We start from the raw sequence: 21,223 nt of genomic DNA on the forward strand, positions 1-21,223 counted from the left end.
TTAAAATGTTTCTGTTTGGAAACTGTAATGATTCACCACAAACTGTATATCTTAAAGTAGTAGAGATTTATTTAGTTGTTGTTAAGAAGGCCTGTAACATGAAGAGTCCTGTTTGTTTGTGTTTTATGTTCTGCCTGGTTCCCACAGCTGTTTAGTCCCAAAGAAAATCACACATAGATTTCCATAAGTTATAAAGCTGATTAGCCCATTAGGTCTAGCCTCTTGCTGACTAACTCTCACATCTTGATTAACTCATTTTTCTGATCTATGTTAGCCATGTGACTCAGTACCTTTTTCAGTGGGGCAGATCACATCCTGCTGCTTCAGTGATCTGGGCAGGAGTGGGAGGAATCAACTTCCTCTTTCCCAGAATTCTCCTGTTCTCCTTGTATCATTTCCACTTCCTGTCTGGGTTTCCCGCCTACACCTCCTGCCTGGCCAATCAACGTTTATTTAAAACATGATTGACAGAATACAGACAACTGTCTCACACCACTTCCCCCTCTTTTAAAAAAAAAAAAGGAAAATATCCATAGTCCATTTTTGGGGGAATGTGGGCGTAGTAGTCCAGGCTACTTCCAGCTGGTTGGGGGCGCTGATAATCTTATGGGGACCTAAAGAAAATTTCGAGTTATAATCAAGTCCTGACTTAAGTATCCTGTAAGTCTTGATCATCTCAGGCAGCAGTCTTGAACCTGTTCTGGATGCAGAACTCTGATATTGGGCCATCTGTTCCTACCGGAGATTTCTCAGGTGGTCTTCCTTGATCAAAGATGATTTTTCTTAACTCTGAATAAATCCAGAGCCTCTCGTTTTCTGTGGAAACAAAAGCAAAATCTCTTCTCCAAAGTAACATACTTTTGACTTCAGTTTTGAAGCCAAGGTATTTACAGAATACCTATCTTGGCTTAATTCTGCAGCATTTATAAGCAAATATCTTTTAGCAGCTGTTGCTCCTTCCTCAGCATTTAAACAATTCAAAGAGAGCATAATAAATACACTATCAAAATTCTCTGTGTATTTTCCATCTTTTTGTGGCTTTATTTTAACCTCTATTTCTTTTATTTCTACTTTTAACTTTTGGCTTTTTGAGACAGGTTTTCTGCATATCTTTGTCCTGGAACTCCCCCTATAGACCAGGCTGTCCTTGAACTCATAGAGATCTGTCTGTGTCTGTCTCCCCAGTGCTGGGATTAAAGGTGTCTGCCACCATACCTTGAATTTACAGAGGTTTGTCTGCCTCTGCCTCCCAAGCCTTGGGATTAAAGGTGTGTACCACCACAAAGGCCTTTAAGTGGAAAACAAAAGACTGGCGGAAACTCTTAAATAAGAATCTGCTCTGTTTTTATGTCTTCCTCAGTCCTTGCCTAGTAAGAGCATCACTCCAGTCTCTGCTTTTTGTCTTCATGGAGAGAGTGTGGCCTACTCTAATCCAGTCCTCATTTAGCTGAACCATTTACATTTGCCAAAGACCTGTTTCAAGTGAGGTCCATACTGAAGCTCTAACACAGTGGTTCTCCACCCTCCTAATGCTGCAGCCTTTTAATAACAGTTTCTCATGTTGAGGTGACCTCTTAACCATGAAATTATTTCCATCACTACTTCATAGTTGTATTTAGCTACTGTTATGAATCATAACATAGATATTTGATATTGCAGATGGTCTTAGGTGACCCTGTGAAAGGGTCATTTGACCTCAAAGGGGTCATGACTCATAGCATTGCTCTAGATGAATGTGAATTTGGGGAGGACACCATTCAGATACAATACAATGTGTTTTGATTTTTTAATATAGTTGCTGTTACCTAAGTAAATATTTATTTATGTATTTAGAGACAGGGTCTCACTATGTAGCCCTGGCTGGCCTGGAACTCACTGTGTAGACCAGGTTAACTTTAAACTTAGATCTGTCTGCTTCTGCTTTCCAACTGCTAGGATTATTACAATACCTCATCTTATTTTTAGTTTTGACCAATATATATAGCATAAACATTTTAGTATTTTATTAAGTAAATATTAAAGGTGTCACTAATTATTTTTTGTAATTCTTAATTCACAATAAGTTTCTGGAAGTGGAATTACAAGGATAAACATCCAGTTTTTTAATTTAATCTGATACCTAATTCTTCATGTTTATGTTCTGGAGTACTGACTTGTATGTCTATTAGTAGTATTACTTCTCTTTCATCTCTGTGCTCTTTTAGAGTGAAGTTTATTCACCCAGCTTTCATGTTCCCTTTAAATTAGGTCTGTGTGGTGTGTGACCAAGATCCCTTGTGTGGATGTTAGCCCAGACTTCTCTCATGTCACTCACTGTCTTTGATCTTTTACTTAAATAGATGAGCATTGCAAAAGATTACTCATTATTTTCTATGTGTCATCAGTGAAAGCACTTATAAGTACTAAATGAGCACATACTTTTTTCTTTCCATTTTTTTTTTTTAGCACAGATGTGTTTCAGACACTGGACTCAAGTTCAACTCTGACCACTTCAAAAATAGCATCATTTGAAGAAGCATTTATATATCTTCAAAAGTTAATGGCAGCTGTGAAGGATATTCTTGAAGGAATTAAAAGGTAAGCATTGTATTAAATCTAAAGTTTATAAATTCCACACTTATTAGCTTAATTTAGACTGGCTAGGAGTTGTCTAGCAAGTTAGAAACTATTGGCTGCTTTTGAGACAGGGTCTCACTAAACAGGCTTGAATGGTCAGGTCTGGACCAAGCTGGCTGCAAACTCACAAAAATCTGCCTGCCTCTGCTTCTTGAGTCCTGGGATTGAAGGTGTGTACCATTACACCTAGCAGATGATTGGCTTTTAATTTTACCTTTCTTAGTTTCCTATATTCTGTATCCTTTGTAGGAGAGGAAAGTGGGAGAAACGAGTTAGTCTTTCATGAGAAAACTTGGTACATTTTGAAGCACATACTCTCTCTCTCTCTTTTTGTACTGTGTGTGTTTGTGTGTGTGATTTATGTTGAGGTACTTTCCTCAAGTCTTTCTTCATCTTATTTTTTGAGACAGGGTCTTTCACTGAACCTGGAGATTACCATTTTGACTAGACTGACTGGCCAGTGAGCCCCAGAATCTTCTGTTTCTGCTCTAGCACTGGGGTGACAGATGTGCAGTCATGTCTGGCTTTAGACATGTCTGAACTAAAATCCTGGTATTTGCTTGTGCAGTAAGCACTTTACCCGCTGAACCATTTTCCCAGCCCGAGGCTTAAGTTTAGATGACTTTTTGTTTCTCTTGTTTTGTTTAGTTGTATTTAGATTGAGAAAGCTCTTGTATAATAGGCACATAGCGTGACTATACATAGTGATACTACATTTGTCTTTTTATATATAGCAAATTGCTTATGGATCCTTTCCCTTTCTGATGTGTGTGTATACACATATATATGCATTGTGTATGTGAGAGAGAGAGGGAGAGGGAGAGATTTATGGTTTATCTCTTTGTTTAGGAGGTTGTATTTTATTTTATCTTATTTTATGTTATTTTTTGGTTTTTCAAGACAGTGTTTCTCTATGTAGTCGTGGCTGTCTTGGAACTCACTCTGTGGACCAGGCTGGCCTTGAACTCAGAGATCTGCCTGCCGCTGCCTCCCAAGTTCTGGGATTAAAGTTATGTGCCCCCATGGCCTGACATGAGGTTGTATTTTAAAATTACTTGCTAGGAGAAAACTTTTTCCCATTAAACTGGAATTATTAAAATTTTTGGACATTTTAAAGATATAATGGGGGCTGGAGAGATGGCTCAGTGGCTAAGAGCACTGGCTACTTTTCCAGAGGTCCTGAGTTCAATTCCCAGCAACCACATGGTAGCTCACAACCATCTGTAATGAGATCTGGCGCCCTCCTCTGGTGTGCGGGCATACATAGAGGCAGAATGTTGTATACATAATAAATAAATCATTTTTTAAAAAAGATATAATGGGATGTCCCCTTTTTAAGACAGTAGAGTAGGGCTGGAGAGATGACTCAGAGGTTAAGAGCACTGACTGCTCTTCCAGAGGTCCTGAGTTCAATTTCCAGCAACCACATGCTGACTCACAACCATCTGTAATTTGATGTGGTGCCCTCTTCTGGCATGTAGGCAGAGCCTATATACATAATAAATAATGAATCTTTAAAAAAAAAAGACAGCAGAGTACATTTCAGATTTTGACTATGTCCTATGAAATATTTTTAGAAGCTTTCATAAGTATAATAAAAACAAATAATCTACAAAGATACAGCTAAAAATTTGAGATCACTTCACTTTGCTGTGGTATTATGATTGGCAAAGACAAGGGCCTAGGGATATTATTGTGGTTAAAAGCCCTTTGGAATTTAAGAGTTAAAGTGACTTAATATTAAGGATATTCTTAATTTGAGCCAGGTATGGTGATATAGGAATGAGAAATTAAAGGATAACCTCAGTTACATAGTTCAAGCCAGCCTGAGCTACACGAAACTGTAGTTGTGGTTTTTTGTTTGTTTGTTTGTTTTTTAACTCTTTGACTCTTTTTTCTTTGGGGGCCCCCACCACCCAGCTCCCAAATAATCACACAGAGAGGCTTTTTCTTACCTATAATTGTCCGGCCTTATCTTAGCTTGTTTCCATCCAGCTTTTCTAAACTTACACTATCCTGTCTGTCTTTTGCCCTGTGGGCTTTTACCTTTCTCTATTTCTATATATCTTTTCTTTCCTTCTTACTATGTGTCTGACTGGGTGGCTGGCCGGCTGGTCCCCAGTACCCTCTCCTCCTTCTCTTACTCCCTTATCTCCTCTTCCCAGATTTTTCCTCCTATTAATTCTCTCTGCCTGACAGCCCCACCTATTCTTTCTCCTGCCTCACTATTGGTCCTTCAACTGTTTATTAGACCAAGCTAATGTTCAGACAAAGTAACACAGCTTCACAGTGTTAAACAAATGCAACATAAAAGAATACAATACAATGCAAAACAAATATTCCACAGCAGAAACAAATGTGACATATCTTTAATATTCTATAACATGAAACCCTGTCTCAAAAAGCTTTTCCAGACCTATGATAAAGGTATTGTATTTATGTATTTGTTTGAGGCAAGGGTCAATAGCCAAGGGTATCTGGAACTCACTGTGAAGCCAATACTGGTCTTAAATGGGAGATAACCTTCCATGTTAATTTTCTACATACTGATGTTATAAACATTAAAATCATGTAAGGGTCTGGAGCAGTGGCTCAGTGGTTATGGAACAGTACTCTTCTTCCAGAAGTGCTGGTTCAGTTCCCAGCACTCACACGGAGGATCACAACTGTCTGTAATTCCAGTCCTAGGGGATCTAGTATCCTCTTTTGGCCTCATTGACCCTAGGCAGACATTCAAAGCACAGACATACATGCAGACAAAAGACCCATAGCCATTAAACAAACAAACAAATAAGTCTGGTATACAAAAATAATACCTAACTATTAGAGGGTGGAAAATAATTGCCCTCTTTTTTAATGCAAGATTTCTATAATTTGTTCTGTGTTACTTCCATCAGTTCTAATTAATTACTGGTTTTCATAGAGTACTGTGCTGATAGATAGCTCGGTGCTATTTGAATTTGACTACAGTCTTTTTTATGTGTCTGTTAGTTTTATTTGTTGTCTCTTTGAACTGGCTAAACATTATAGAAAGAAATCTGCAGTTTAAAAGATAGGGAGTGTAAATTTACATTTCTGTCTACTTTTTGAGAACTATGCGTTATTATAATGTAATATGTGAATTATAATTTCATGTGTAAGGATGTTTATGGCAGGTAGGTCCAGTGGCACAGGTCTATAATCTCAGTACTTGAGAGGTGGAGGCAGGGCAATTAGGTTTTCAGGGCCAGCCTTGGCTATATTTCCAGTTTGAGGACAGTCTGGCCTATATGAGACTGTCTCAGCAGACTAAAAGAAGAATGTTTGTGATAATTAATGTATAGATATTAAAGTAGCTGAAATATTTTAATGAATTAATCTCAGTTGAATTAAGTTAATGGTTTGAATAAACTTAATGATCATAGATATGGGTAAGTTTGAAGGAGAAAATAAAAGGTTTTTAAAAATTAATTTCCATAGTTCTTTTGTTAATGTATCTCTTTTTCTTTTTAGAATTTTAGCTCCTAATAGTAATTTCCAAGATGTTGAGACTCTCTATAACTTCCTAGTCAAGTATGAGGTAAGAAAAAATATATATTATTCACATAATATTTATATTGTTTGAATATAAGTACAATAAGATTGCTATTGGTATTTTCTTTAAATGATTTTTTTTTTTGATGCAGGATCTTCCTGTTTTATACAGACTGGTCAGAATTAAAACTTGAGAGTGTCATAAAAATTTTCCAGTGACATTTGTTTCTCTACCTGTTTAAAAAATGTATATATTTAAGATATACAAGATAATGTTTTGTTGGACATTATAATTCATGCCTGTAATCTCAGGACTCAGGAGGCTAAGGTAGGAAAATTGTTGTGATTTAGAGACCACTATAGACTACGTAGTAAGTACCCGGTTAGCCTGGACTATGAGAAATCTTGTCTCAAAAAAAAAAAAAAAAAACCCCAAACAAAAAACAAGCAAAAGGGGATGGAGGTGGGGCTCAGCTTTTAACAACATATATTGCTTACAGGACAGGCGGTTCACAACTGTCTGTTATTCTCCAGTTCCAGGGGATCCAGTGCCCTTTTCTGGCCTTGTGGGTGTTTGTGTGCACAAATGCACGTACGCACACTCTAAAAGTTTTTATCTTGAAAAAAACAAGTAGCTATTACATTCAAGTTAATAAACACAACCACCATCTTATATAATATGCCCTTTAATTGGCAATAAAATTAAAATCTACCTTTTTAGCAAAACAATCCTAAATTTAACGATGTTATTAACTATGGTCTTCATGTTGTGTAGTAGCTTGCTGCATTTGTTCATCTGTATCTTCCTCTCCAATCTATTCCTTAACAATAACATAACCAATTTTTATCTTTTTCCCTAAGTGAAATTACAATAGAGTCCTGAAATATATTTGTTTCAGCACAGAATTCTTTCTCATTAGGGAACTTAACATCTTGGGCAGGTCATTGCTTCATTGTGGGATGAATGCAAGATGTTCTATATCCTAGCTCCTTAGGTACTAAGTGCATGGAGCAGCATAGACCCTCGACTAAGAACTGAAATGAGGTTGCAGTGTGTCTTCTACATTGACCTCCATGTTTTCCTCATCATTTTTGATCCAAGGACAGTGCTCTATTGATTTCTAACTTCTGGGTTTTTTTTTTTTGTTTTTTAAGATTTATTTATTATGTATACAGTGTTTTTTCTGCCTGCATGTATACCTGTAGGCCAGAAGAGGACATCAGATCACATTATAGATGGTTGTGAGCCACCATGTGGTTGCTGGGAATTGAACTTAGAACCTTTGAACCAGCAGCCAGTGCTTTTAACTGCTGAGCCATCTCTCCAGCCCTAATTCCTGTTTGTTAAAAGCTCTCTGCTGCTATTCTTTGTATATCCTGTCTCAGTTTTATGTGTATATGGTGTCTTTTGTTGTGCATTTATTTGTTTGTTTTCTTAAATTTATTTTATTGTGTGCATTGGTGTTTGCTTATGTGTATGTGTGAGAGTGTCAGATTCCCTGGAACTGGAGTTACAGGCAGTTGTGAGCAGTCGTGTGGATGCTGGGAATTGAGTCATCTCTCCAGGCCCTGTTGGGTTTTGAGACAGGGTCTTGTGCTAAAGTTTGGGCCAGCCTGAAACTTACTATGTAGTTCAGACTGTTCTTAAACCCTGGTCATTTTACCTCACCTTCTTGAGTACTCGGGTTATTGGCATGTACACCACTCTTAGCTTATGTGTTATATTTATAAATGATCTCAGTGAAGGAGCAGCACATGCTGGGGCTTCACATTATAGGGAGTCAAACTTATTTGAATATATTCCTTTACTTTCATGCCTGGTTAGTTCTTCATGTAACTTTATGTGTGGCATATTGTCCATTAACAACCTAGTAAAAAGCTGGGCAAGACACCATTTAGTTATTTGTTCTTTGGAATTTAAAATTGTGCATTTACAGCCTCATGTGGTAACATAGTGCAGCATTTGGGAGGATCAGGAGGATCAAGAGTTCAAGGTCATCCTCAGCTACATAGTGAGTTTGAGTCTGCTCTGTATTATGTATTACATAAGACTGCCACACTCAGACAAAGATACATACATAACACACACATACATACATATATATATATAATGTATTCATAAATGGAGGTGTAACAGAGTAATTTAAAATGTCTACAAATGAGTAAAGGAAAAATGTCGTAATAGTTGAAATTAATGAGTATAGATTTTATGAACTTGTGCTTTAATTTTCATTAGTAAGCTAACTATGTGCTTTATAAGTTGTTTAACTTAATGTGGAGTCATGTTGCCTTTATTTATATTGAATCTCTCAGTATATGGGAATGGTTGATTTTAAAATTAAAAGGTAGTTCTAGGTACTTTTTAAAATAAGATCTTTTAGAAACTTAAGAATTATTGCGTGTTCTTATTATATCATGTTCAGAATCAGTTGTTCAGTTATTTTTTTTTCTCTCCCAACCACTAACCAAACAGACCATTCTCTTTCTCTTATGATCAAACATCTGTAGCCTGTTGACAGGCTGTCCGGATTTATACCTTGTTGGTCCTAGCATGTGGGGCAAGGACAAAACATGCACAAAAGGAAAAACTAGACTCATGATGGTTTAATTCCAAATGTATGTTTAAAAAAAATTTAAATGATTTTTAAAACAAAAATTATAGGGCTGGGTATAGTAGCTCATGCCTGGAATTCCAGCTCCTAGAAGGCAGAGTCAGGAGGATCTCCAAGTTTAAGAAGAGCCTGGTCTATGTAGCAAGTTCCATGACAGCCAAGGCTACATGGTGAGTATCTCAAAACAGACATATAGATCAAAACCAAAACAAATAAACCAACAAAACCCCCAAATCTAAAACCTAATGGACTGGAGAGAGAGAGAGAGAGAGAGAGAGAGAGAGAGAGAGAGAGAAAGAGAGAGAGAGAGAGAGAGAGGAAGAGGACTTAGTAGTTAAGAGCCAGAGTTACTTTTATAGAGGACCAAGATTTGGACCTCATAGCTGACTCTAGGGAATCCAGTCCCTTCTTTTGGCCTCCTGAGGGCACCAAGCATGTACATGATGCACGTTCTTGTGTACAGGCAGAACATTTGTATACATGATTTAAAGTAAGTAAATCTTAAATACAAAAACTGGGAAAATGAGTCAGTGGGTAAAGCACTTGCTATGCAAACTTGAGGACTGGACCCATATCAAGACCAGGTAGGCATGGTAGCATGTTTGTAATTCCAACATGTGAGTCAGTGATGGGATCCTGGGAGCAAGTTGGCCGTCTGGGTTCAAGTGAGAGATGCTTCCTTAATATATAAACGGAAGAGCCATTGAGGAAGATAATTAATGTTAACCTCTAACCTTCACACATATGTATCCACTTGTGTGCGCGCGCGCGCGCGCACACATACACACACACACACATAGATACACATGCAAAAAAATTAAAGAATTATAAATCACATAAAATTATAATAAACTATATACCAATTTCATCAGTCATTAAGTATAATATTAAATATATGTATTACTAGAAATTTAATATATAGACATATGATCCTCATTTTAGAAAAAATACTAGTATTATATTAACTTTTAAAAAGTATATATATTTATAAACTAAAGATACCTATATCCCTCTCATGTATTTTGACAGTATTTGAGATCAAACCCCAGGCCTTATGCATGGTAGGTGAGTATTCGACCAGTAAGCTACACCCCCCAGCTCTAAAATAATTGTATTTAAAAATTTTATAGAATTTAACTTAGAGTAAATGAATATTTCCTCATAAGTATGAGTAATGTCATAAGAAAACATTGAAGAAAGTTACAGAACTTTTAAAATAAGTAATACCCTGATCTTTATTGATCATTTGTATGATATAAGAACCTTTAAAGTAATATGAATCAGGATAGGGATATTTTTCCTCAGTGAAAATATGGACTAGCTAGTAAAACTCAAGCTTCTTTTACAATGCTGGATATTGTACAGTGAGCTGCATCTGAAGCTCTTTATATAGTTTTGAAAGTAATTGAATAGAAGATAGTTTTACTGAGTTTCTCTCCACTAGTTCCAGATTTCTGAAAGTTTAAATAGTACTGTATTATTTATTGAATTTACCACCCACTGAAGTGACACCTGCTAGTGGGCAGTTTGCTGAAGAAGATGGAGGATTATGAATTAAGAACAACTTAGGTACACCTTTAAAAATGAAATTCTGTGGGCAGGTGTGTATCTCATTGGATGTACTTGGCTAGTAAGGCCCTGGGTTCAGTCTCTAGCACCAAAACCAAAAAGATACTTACACAAAATTTCCTGATAAAAAGTTCAAGGTTCTTTCTTGTACATAAATACAACATTGTCAGGCTGGAGAGATGGCTCAGAGGTTAAGAGCACTGACTGTTCTTCCAGAGGTCTGAGTTCAATTCCCAGCATCCACATGGTAGCTCACAACCATCTGTAATGAGATCTGGTGTCCTCTTCTGGCGGGCAGGGATACATACAGACAGAACACTGTACACATCATTAATTTAAAAAAAAAATCTTCAAAAAAAATCCAACATTGTCTGCATCAAAAGCAGGGAGTTTCAAGAAATAAAGATTCCAGGACAACTTGCTGTGAAGCCTGGTGCTGTAATTCCGTTCCTGGAACCACATCAAAAGGAGAGAGCTAGCTCTCAAGATTATCCTCTTACCCTGATAGTTGTCCACACACTAATGATAAAGGAAAATTAAAAAAAAAACAAGATTCCTTCATTTTGTGTTTCAGGTGTACAACAGTTTGAATGATGGACTCTTATTTGTGGTTTTATAAATTATGTCTTTGGGTAACACTTTAAAATACAGGTTTTTAGGAAATGTCTATGGGCTAGAGTATAGCTCTAGAGTCGGTATTTGCTTAGCTTGTATAAAACTCTGAGTTTGATTCCTAGAGCCATAAGGAAGTGGGGAGAGAGGAAGAAAAGGAATGTATGAATGAAATGAAGGAAGGAAGGAAGGAAGAAGAGGGAGGGACAGAATTACATGGGTCAAACCTTTTCCTAAATCAGACCTTTCCACACAGCTTATAGTATTTTTTCTGTACAATTGAATGCCAAAGTAATGTGCTTTTTAAAGATTCCTGTTAATTTAGATTCATCTTGTTTCTACTATTTCTAGTTCTGGGACTAGGTTGAGTTGTAATAATAGGACTAACGTTTACACATACTTCAGTGTTAACATTTTAGTCACCAAACTTCTTCCTATTCCTGTCTTAGTTTTCATTTAGGTGGTGACTGAAGATCTGATATCCTGCTCTCAGAATATGCCCCATTTTAATTGTGCTTTCATCACTTGTTTAGTTTAGCATATCTCCTTAATAATTGTATTTTGGTTCTTTTCAGGTAAGCAAAAATGTCAGATTTACTGCCCAGGAACTTTATGATTGTGTTTCTCAGACTGAGTATCGGTAAGCACATCTGTATGTGATAATGAGATATCTATAACTCTGACTATGGAAAGCCAGCTCCTAGACCACACCCAGGGTATTGAGAGAAAGCCACGGAATCAGCATTTCTACCTAAGGTTTTTTAGGGGGGGAAGCACACTTTTCTGATGGTGTCACTCTATTCTCCCATGTTAAATTCTGCCAGCTCTCTTTGTTCTTTACAGCTTATAAAGATCCACAAAGTCTTTTAGGCATTACATCTGAGGTCATATACTATTTCTTAGGTAAATGATAAGAAACAGAGTCGTTCCAACAGCTCACAGTACAATAAATCCAGATAAATTGTCATGTAGCAAAGAAGCAGCATTTCACTCAGTCAACTTCCTAATGGGTAACCTGCAGCTGCAAAAGGAGAAATCTTTTTGTTATCTATAGAGGTAGCCTTATAAAACTAAACTACTAAGGAGACTGAAAGAAATAAGGAAATTGCGTGCTATATCCTATACTTCTAAATGTATAAACATTTTAAACTAACAGTTTGTGATTAGCAGTTGTGAAAGGCTGGACTTTGTCGGACTGGAGATTGTTTGCAAAGAGCAAAGTGTTGTCAGAGTGCAGCATTGTTGGAGCTGAACCACTGCGGCCCAGAAGCTGCAGGGCAGAGGGTGGGTTCACTCATGCGGCACTCTCCAAAGCACAATGACATTAAAAGTGTTTTAAATATTAAAATGTATTTTTCTGTCCTGCATGTAACCCTTGACCATAAAAAAGGGAAACTTGTAACTCTTTCATAGGGCTATGAAGTTAGTTTGTATTTTGTAGCCCTGGCCAGTTAGAGAAAATTTTCCCATGGTATCTGAACAAAGGCCAGTAAAACCAAGGTTGGAAAGTTGTATAGAAAGTTAATCACCATCCTAGGGTATCAGCTAGACCTGGCGTCACAATTAAGTTGCTTTGCATTGTTTACCTTGACTCAACAAATCAGACAGCTGGCTATGTGTCCTTGTAAGTAAGATTTTATTTTTCTGTGAATAGTTTATCTTAAAACTCATTAGTAAGGCACCTGGTCTGATCTAAAGCTACTTTGAAATTATGTCAATTGACGGTTCTTTTTGTTTTTGTTTTTATTTTTGTTTTCTGTGACAGGGTTTCCCTGTAACTTTGGAGCCTGTCCTGGAACTAGCTCTTGGAGACCAGTCTGGCTTCAAACTCACAGAGATCCACCTGCCTCTGCCTCTCAAGTTCTTAATAGGAACTTCCAACCCCTGACTTGAGTAGCATCTTTTTGTATTTATTATCAAGATTCTGTATGGGCTAACAGTGTTAATATTGATTCAACAATACAGCTAAGGAGGAGCCACTTTTTGATAATCTACAGATAAAATGTCCAGTAGACTGGGATTATATTCATGAGATACACATACATTAGATACAGGCTGTGGGAATTCCTCATAGCCACTAGGGAAAGAGTATAATTTAGCACTTGTAAAATTATAGACAGAAGCAAAAGATATTTGGGACTCTATATTTCTCACAGGCCTTGCAAAACGAGATTCGTCCATCAGAAAACTGGTAGGTTGACACCTTGAATATTGTCATGTGCTATGATAAATAATGTCCCCAGCATATCTATAACAAACTTTTACCCTGCTTACTATCACTGTGTGAGGGTGAAGTCACTTTTTATGGTGTGTGTGTGTGTGTGTGTGTGTGTGTGTGTGTGTGTGTCTGTGTATGTTAACATTGATGTGTATGTAAACTCATAGAGGCCAGCAGTGGAGGTCGGCTCTCTTCTTCAATCGCTCTCCACCTTGTTTTTGAGATAGTGTCTGGCTACTGAGCTCCAGAAATCTGCCAATCTCTGCCCCCATAGCATGAAAATTATAGGCAGATGCTGCTATGCTTGACTTTTCATGTGGAAGCTGGAAGTCTGAATTCAGGTCCTCATGTTTTCATGGCAAGTACGGTAATAAAGTTGTCTCCCAACCTTTCTTATTATTTTTAACTTTTATTGGTACAAAATATTTCATATATGTAAAAAGCCTAAGTTAATTTATCAACTGTATAGTTTAATGTGATTTTTCAAATGTTCAACCTCAAGATTCTTTCTTGTATGCATGTATGTGTGATCTTTTTTTATTTATTCTGAGGCAAGGTCTTACTGTGTTGCCCAGACTGGTTTTGAACTTGGAAGAGCCAGCAGGTCCTCTTGTCTCAGCCTCCGTAGTAGCTGGGACTGTGGACATGTACCGCCATCTATCTTTATAGATTATTATGTTCATATGGGCCATATCTATTTGTTCTATGTGAACTTAGAACTCTAGAGTGTTAGGTAGGTGTGGTGCATAACTGTAATCTCAACTGCTTAGAAGGCTGAGACATGATGATCACATATTTAAGCCAGGTGTAGCAACTTAATAAGACTATCAGAGGAAGAAAGTAGAAATAGTTTTCATTTTAACTTGGGCTCAGATAAATGGCTTTTATAGGCAGTTTGGGAGTATCCAAAATATAATGGGCTGCTTCTCATGTTTGTGAGGGCCCCATTTACCAAGGGGTGAGTGAGTGCTCAAGGGATGTGACTCACTGGAGGTGCTAGAGAATGGAATTCAGAGGCTGGTTATCGGTCCCCCAGGTGAGTCCTGAGGAAAGGAACTCAGGAACTCCGTCACCACACTAACTACACCCGGCAGCCTTTTGCACTGACAACTCGCTGCAGGAAATAACTGAGTGGTTGTTGCCAGAACACTGACTCACAGGAAGGGAAGGAGCTCAGCACCACCAGGCTAAAGAGGAGAGGGAGCCCCTTCTAACTCTGGTAGGGAAGGGAAGGAAAAGGAAGGATACAGAAATAGATTTGGTTACTGAAGGATACGTTCTTTTGTTTTCAAATGTAGAGTAAATGACCAAGGATAGGAATATGGACCTGCCTTTTTTTTTTTTTAAGAATTTTATAAGAAAACATTTTCATCTCTGCTGTTTCCAACCTTGTACAAGACTTTTTTGAAAACGTTTTTTTTTTTTTTTTGAGTTGTTGGGAAGAATTGGCAGCAAAAATTTTAAGTATAGGAAATAGACCTAGGGTAACTCAAAGCCAAAGTTTTTTAAAATAATATTTTTTAATTCTTTGAGAATTTCAGTATATTTTGATCATATTCACCCCCTCCCACCTCTCTAACTGCCCAACTTTGTGTGTTTCTCTATCCCTCTTCCCCCTCTTTCCTCATCAAATCCAGTATATGTTGCCAACTGCTCTTTGAGTGTGGAACCTGCCATGGAATGTGGTAATATAGAGGTCATACAATTAAATACTGGCTTTGCCTTTCCTGACAACTATCAAATGCCAATGACTCCTCATGGAAGGATGAGACTATATGTGCCCATACCTCCTTCCCGGCATACTTTGATTTTGTTTGGCTTGAGCTTGTGCAAATCTTGTCTATGCTGTCACAGTCTCTGTGAGTTTGTATGTGCACCTGCTGTTAGGTATAGAAGACACCATTTCTTTGACATCAGCTACTATCTCTGGCTCTTACAGTCTTCCCATCTTCTTCCTCAAAGATCCATTAGCCTTAAAGGGAAGGTATGATATAAATGTCCTATTTAGGGCTCAGTGCCTCATAAGACTGACTCTGTGTGTTGACAGTTATGGTTCTCTGTGTGATCACCATCTCCTGCATTAAGCTTCTCTGATGAGGGTTAAGACTAGCATTTATCTATGTATAGCAGTAAGTCATTAGGAGTTTTAATGCTGTGCCCATTCAGCAGACTCACTAGTAGTAGGTTTTCTCCAATGGCCTATAGTCTATCAAGTCACAGGTTCTTGGTGTCATTAACTGTGCTGGATGTGGGTCTATCTTCTGAAACAGGCCTTAAATCCAGCCAGAATTTGATTGGTTATCCTGTAACATTCATGCCACTGTTGTACCGGTGGGCATATCTTGCCAGGCAAGTTATTATTGTAGCTCAGAGGGCTCATCGTTGAGTGAGATTGATGATTACTTTTCTCCTCTGGTAGTGTGCCTAGCTCCTTCCAGCCCTGTAAGAGCCAGCTAGTTGGATGAAGCTTCCAGGTCAGTACCTGATCTCTCCATGCTTATGACTCAATTATGTGGTGTTTCTAGCAATAGGATCTTACTGTCAAGTTCTGGAGGGTAACCAAGAACAGTGCCAGTAGTTGATTGTGTCTGGGGCAGTCTATTGGGTCTCATTGGCTAACAGCTGAAAAAGAAGCAATCCATTCCTGGAAGTGGGTTATCTGGTAGTGCATGATATCTAGTTTGGTGTTGTAATCTCATTAGGATAATTCCATTTAAATTCTCTTGTGTGTGTGCGTGCGCACGCTCGCGTGTGCACGTGCTGCTCACGTAATCTTAGGAAGTTTTTACTGTAGTAAGTTTCCATACAGCTTTTTAGAAAGGTGTTTAGAATCAGTTAATCCTCTCCATATTCTCTCATCTGTCCATCCTTCCCATCCTCCACTCACAAATTGTTTTTAGTCACTGAGAAGCCACACATCCTCAGGAAGTGGGGCAGTTCATATATGGCACATCTACTTTTTGTTGTCTCTCCTTCCTCTCAAGGATCCTGAGTTTTGACTTGTTCTTTTCCCCTTAGTACCCTCTATCAAGGGATCCATCATGTGGGAGGAGAGGTAGCTGTAGTCCTTTCTAACACTATGGACATAGCTCTGAGCCATCCTAGAAGCCAAGGAAGTAATAACATTCTCTTTTTTTGTCTTTCTTTCAAGACTGAGTTTCTCTCTATAACAGCCTGACTGTCCTGGAGCTCACTTTGTAGACCAGACTGGCCACTACCTTCTGAGTGCTGGGATTAAAGGCATGTGCCACCACACCTGACTAGTCATGACATTCTTTTTTAAAAAAAAAAAATTATTTATTTATTTATTTATTAATTATGTATACATAATTCTGTCTGTGTGTATGCCTGGAGGCCAGAAGAGGGCACCAGACCTCATTACAGATGAATGTGAGCCACCATGTGGTTGCTGGGAATTGAACTCAGGACCTTTGGAAGAGCAGGCAATGCTCTTAACCACTGAGCCATCTCTCCAGCCCCTAATCATGACATTCTTAATATAAAGAAGATAATTGCCCTATCTTGAATAACATGCCTAGAGATTGTACTAGATAACTGAGTAATCTTCCTGAATTTATAGAGACCACCTATTAGATAGAAATATGCTAAATAAAACGCTTTAGTGCTCTAAAATTAGGGGTCTCATAATTTTGCCCTTATTAGTTTTTGGCAAATCAACTGGATTCATCACAGATTTTCTAAAGAGATTTATTTTTTAATGCATACAGGGTTCTGTCTGCATGTTTGCCTACATGCCAGAAGAGGGCACCAGATCTCAGTACAGATGGTTGTAAGCCACCGTGTGGTTGCTAGGAATTGAGCTCAGGACCCCTGAAAGAGCAGCCAGTGCTCTTAACCACTGAGCCTTCTCTTCAGCCCTCTCACTTCAAGTTTTTTTTTTTAAAAAGTAAATTAGAGCTGAAAAGATGGCTCAGCAGTTAAGAGTACCATTGCTCTTTTAGAGGACCTGAATTTTTGTTTCCAGAACTTAAGTTGGGTTGCTTACAACTACCTGTTAACTCCATCAATATCCCCCTCTGACCTTCTGGCTCCCACATGAATGAACATATATGCATAATGTAGCAGGTTTTTTTTTTCTTTTGGGCCACCAACCAGCTCCCAAATGATGACATGAGGCTTATTAATTATAAATGCTTGACCTTATCTTATGCTTGCCCCACTAGCTCTTATAACTTAACCTGTTTATCTTCATCTGTGTTTTGTCTTGGGTTTTTTTTTTTTTTACCTTTCTTTTCTTCTGTATATCTTCCTTTCACTGCCTCTTTGTGTCTGGATGGCTGGCAGCTGTCTGGCTTCTGGCTCTGGGTGTGTCCCTCTCTCCCAGGTTCTTTTCTTTCCTCTACAGCCTAGATTGCTCCTCCTACTTATTCTCCTTGTCTGTTTATTCTGCCTATCCTTTCTCTGCCTAGCTCTTGGCCATTCAGCTTATTGTTAGACTAATTAGGTGCCTTAGGCAAGCAAGGTAAAACAGCAACACGTCTTTACATAGTTAAACAAATGCAGTGTAACATACACATTGTTAACAAAGGCAGCATAAACATATGTAACATACCTTCACATAAAGTAATATTCTGCAGCTTAAACAAATGTAACACATCTTTGCCTAGTTAAACAAATATTCCACAACACACATAAGTAAAAATAAATCTTTTTTAAAAAGTAATAATTTAAAAATTGTGATGTGAGCATGGAGTATATTAGGTATGGCTTCCTGCTTTCCCACAGTTTTTATTTTGAGACAGGATCTCACTATGTAGCTTTGAATGACCTAGAACTCACTTCACCACTCTCCGCATATCTCACCTTTGGTTTAAGAGTATGAATTTTCAATTAACTGCTAGTTGGCTTACAGCAGTGGTTTTATTATTTGGGATGAGGGAATGCTTAGGTCAGAGGAAATTTGCTGGAGTGGGTTCTACCTTTACAGTTCACCTTTCTTTCCTCTCCAACTGAAGTAGATACAGTGTGCTACTTAGCCCCTGGTGACATCTAAACATAAGCTAGAGGTCCTTCAGAGAGTTAGGTAGAAACTTAGGCTGTTCAACCCACAGTGTTCTATTTAAAGATTAAACTTTGCTTATTTACAGAGGTCTGCCATGGGAACTCTTATTTTTGAATTCTAGGAATTACAGCTAGAAATCTCAGTTGGGTATTTAAGAATCTGTGCTCTTTGCTAAGAAGAGTATCTTCTCTCAAATTGTCACATTATATTAAGAATATTGCCTGGTGGAACACTTGTCTCACATACTGAAGTCTAGCTTTAATCCTCAGAACTGTCAAATAGAGTTTTTAATGTATCTAAGGGAAATGGGTTTACTATGTTTAAAAGATTTCTTCACTTTCATGTTCAGTGTAGCATTAGTTACAGTAGACCAGATATGGAATAAATCTAAATGCCTACCAGCTAAGGAATAGATAAGGGAAAATGCTCTGTAGAACACTGTCTAGCCTTTGAAAAGAAGGAAAACCTATTGTTGTAGACATATGGATGGACCTGGACACCGTTATGTTGAGTGTCTTATGATAGCAGAAAAACAAATACTGTAGGAGCTTGCTTTTATACAGAGCCAAAATAGTGGAATCCAGAAACAGGCAGTAGAGTAACAGGCCTGGAGGTAGTGGTTGAAAAATTGGGTGGATGTTAATTAAAGGACACAAAACATCAGTTATGAGTAGTAGTTCAAGAGATGTTTGAGGCATAACGTATGTTAAATATCTCAGCCAAGCCAATTCTATAATGCATACATATTTCAAGCCATACCATATATAGTCAATATCTACAATTCTTTTTTTTTTTTTTTTTTTTTTTGAGATAGGAGCTCATTCTGTAGTCCATGCTGGTCTGGAACTAAGTATTTGAGAATTTTCCTGCTCTAGCCTCTAATGAGCCATCACACCCATCTGTATAACTAATTTTTTAAAGAATTACATGTGTGTGTGTACCATAGCACACATGTGAAGGCAGAAGACAATTTGGAGAATCACTTCTTGCCTTCTACCTTGTGGGTCTGGAGGTAAAATGTAGGGTGGGCTGGAGAGATGGTGCAGGGGTCTCATTGCTTTCGGAAAAGATTAGAGTTGCCAGCACTCAACTTGAGCAGCAACAGCCACCTGTAACTTGACCCCCAGGGGATCTGACACCCTCTTCTAGCTTCTGTGGGCACTACATTCATATGCATAAGCTCACACACAGACATACATGTATACATACAGTTACAAATACTTGTTGAGAAAGGGTGTGCAGCCTTGGCTAAACTGGAACTCACAGATACCTGCCTGCCTCTGCCTCTGGAGTCCTGGGATTTTTGACTATCCTCTGGTGATTTACTATTTCTCTTTTCCCCTAGGGAAAAATTAACCATTGGATGCCAACAACTGATTGAGATGGAATATACCATGCAGCAGTGCCATGCATCTGTCTGTATGGAAGCCAAAAACAGAGGATGGTATGAAGAAATGTTCAACAACAGGACTTAAGTTCTTGGGAGGAATGACGTCTATCATCATGGAGTAACCCAGTAACTTTCAAACTGATTGCTTTGTTGAACCAAATGTAGGATAATTACAAAAAATCTTTCACAAATACAAAGAAAAAAGTTTTATTGACCATCTCATTGAATCCAATGTAGGGTAAACTGTAGACTCAGCCCTTCTGGAGTTGACAATACTTCCTACCTCTAAAGAGAAGAGAGCCATCTTCTTAGTGTTCCTGAGGCAGGAATCACTGTGACATGACGGCAGCCCACAGCCTTAGTATCTCCTAACTCTGAATGTGGGCATGTGACCAGACACTGCCAAGCCCTAAGATTGAAGACATGACCATGCTACCACATTCCATGAATGGGCTGCTTTCATGAACAAACTGCCATTTCTATAAAACTGGTGGGAAAAACCACCACCACTTTCAGGGATATGAAGTAGAATTTTGATCTAGTAGTACCCTCTCCTCTGTAGCTGCTTTAGGGGTTGCGTCATTTTTCTGTGCATTTCCAATGGGGAAGAACCCCCTCTGAGGTTGCCCCTTAAATATGAAGCAGTATGGATTTGGGGAATTAGATGGCAGTGGCTGCTCTTTGCCCCTACCTAAAACTCAAGTGTTTTAATTGACTTAGTTATACATTAAGTTGGAAATCCTTGTTTACTGAAGTGTATTGTATTATGTTTTTGTTAATATATTAGATTAAGTCAAATTTGATATTCTATAATAAATGTTTATTTTAAATAACAATAAATAACTTATTTTAGTAATATTTTGCTTTTCAGTTTACTTCCAAATACTTTCTGAAATGAGTAGAAGGTGTGACTATAAGTGATTCTTTCCAGTAAAAAGAATTGACTCTGGATATGTAGTAGTCGTGCAGGACTGGCTCAGCAGATCCTGCTTTTTATGTTTGCAGGGTGAAACAATCCCATGTGTTAAAGTTTGTGGATAGTTGACTGTTCTAGCGGGACCATGAGCCTCTTAATGGCTAGGAGAGTCAGCATGTCAGGTCTTCCTTGGTTTTTAAGACTGATAGACTACACCTCTGGCTGGCCTGATAGGTCAGTTTGACCTTGAATTTATGGCACTTTTCCTGCTTTGGCCTTATTAAGGCTAGCATTATAGGCATGCACTACCATGCTGACTTTAGTAACATGCTTGCTATGAAGCATGAAGACCTGAATTTATATTCCCAACTTCCATATAAAGAGCCAGGCAAAGCAGCATCTGCCTATAATCCTCATGCTATGGAGACAGAGACAGATGACTCCCAGAGCTCACTGGCCAGACACTATCTCGAAAATAAGGTGGAGAGTGATCGAGTCACTTCCTGAAAAATGTTCCCTTAGTAAACCTTCATCTCACTGACTCAGCTAGGCTGTTTTCAGCAAGCCCCAGGGATTCTCCTCTCTGTTTCCCCTGCACTAACAATACAGGTATGCACTTTTCTCACCTGAATGCAGGTATCACACTTTAATGTAGTACATAGTGTTAAATCCCTTAGGCAAAATTTGAGGTGCTTTGACTCCAGAAGAATGTCATTATGGGGCACATTCCAGGATCTGATAGAGATGCAATGAT

At 38.2% G+C, this 21,223-nt stretch overlaps 1 protein-coding gene across 13 annotated transcripts in view; it reads left to right on the forward strand.

The window, feature by feature from the left end:
• Swt1 (SWT1 RNA endoribonuclease homolog) overlaps nt 1-20,411 on the forward strand; it is a 69,382-nt gene extending 48,971 nt beyond the window's left edge. For 6 of the 13 annotated variants that reach the window (XM_048431031.3, XM_085688126.2, XM_085688127.2 and 3 more), the window contains 4 exons: nt 2,446-2,577; nt 6,109-6,175; nt 11,498-11,562; nt 19,509-20,411. In XM_048431031.3, the coding sequence (XP_048286988.1) occupies nt 2,446-2,577; nt 6,109-6,175; nt 11,498-11,562; nt 19,509-19,638 (394 nt within the window). In that variant the 3' untranslated portion in view covers nt 19,639-20,411. Of the gene's footprint in view, nt 1-2,445; nt 2,578-6,108; nt 6,181-6,281; nt 8,522-11,497; nt 11,563-13,078; nt 13,114-15,559; nt 15,615-19,508 lie in introns of those variants that run through there. The other 7 variants (XM_048431034.3, XM_048431037.3, XM_048431039.3 and 4 more) reach the window with 7 other exon arrangements.
• Nucleotides 20,412-21,223: the final 812 nt, after the last annotated feature.

This window comes from Myodes glareolus, chromosome 5 (assembly GCF_982192425.1).
Source record: "Myodes glareolus chromosome 5, mMyoGla1.1, whole genome shotgun sequence".
In the NCBI taxonomy this organism is placed as follows: Eukaryota; Metazoa; Chordata; class Mammalia; order Rodentia; family Cricetidae; genus Myodes; species Myodes glareolus.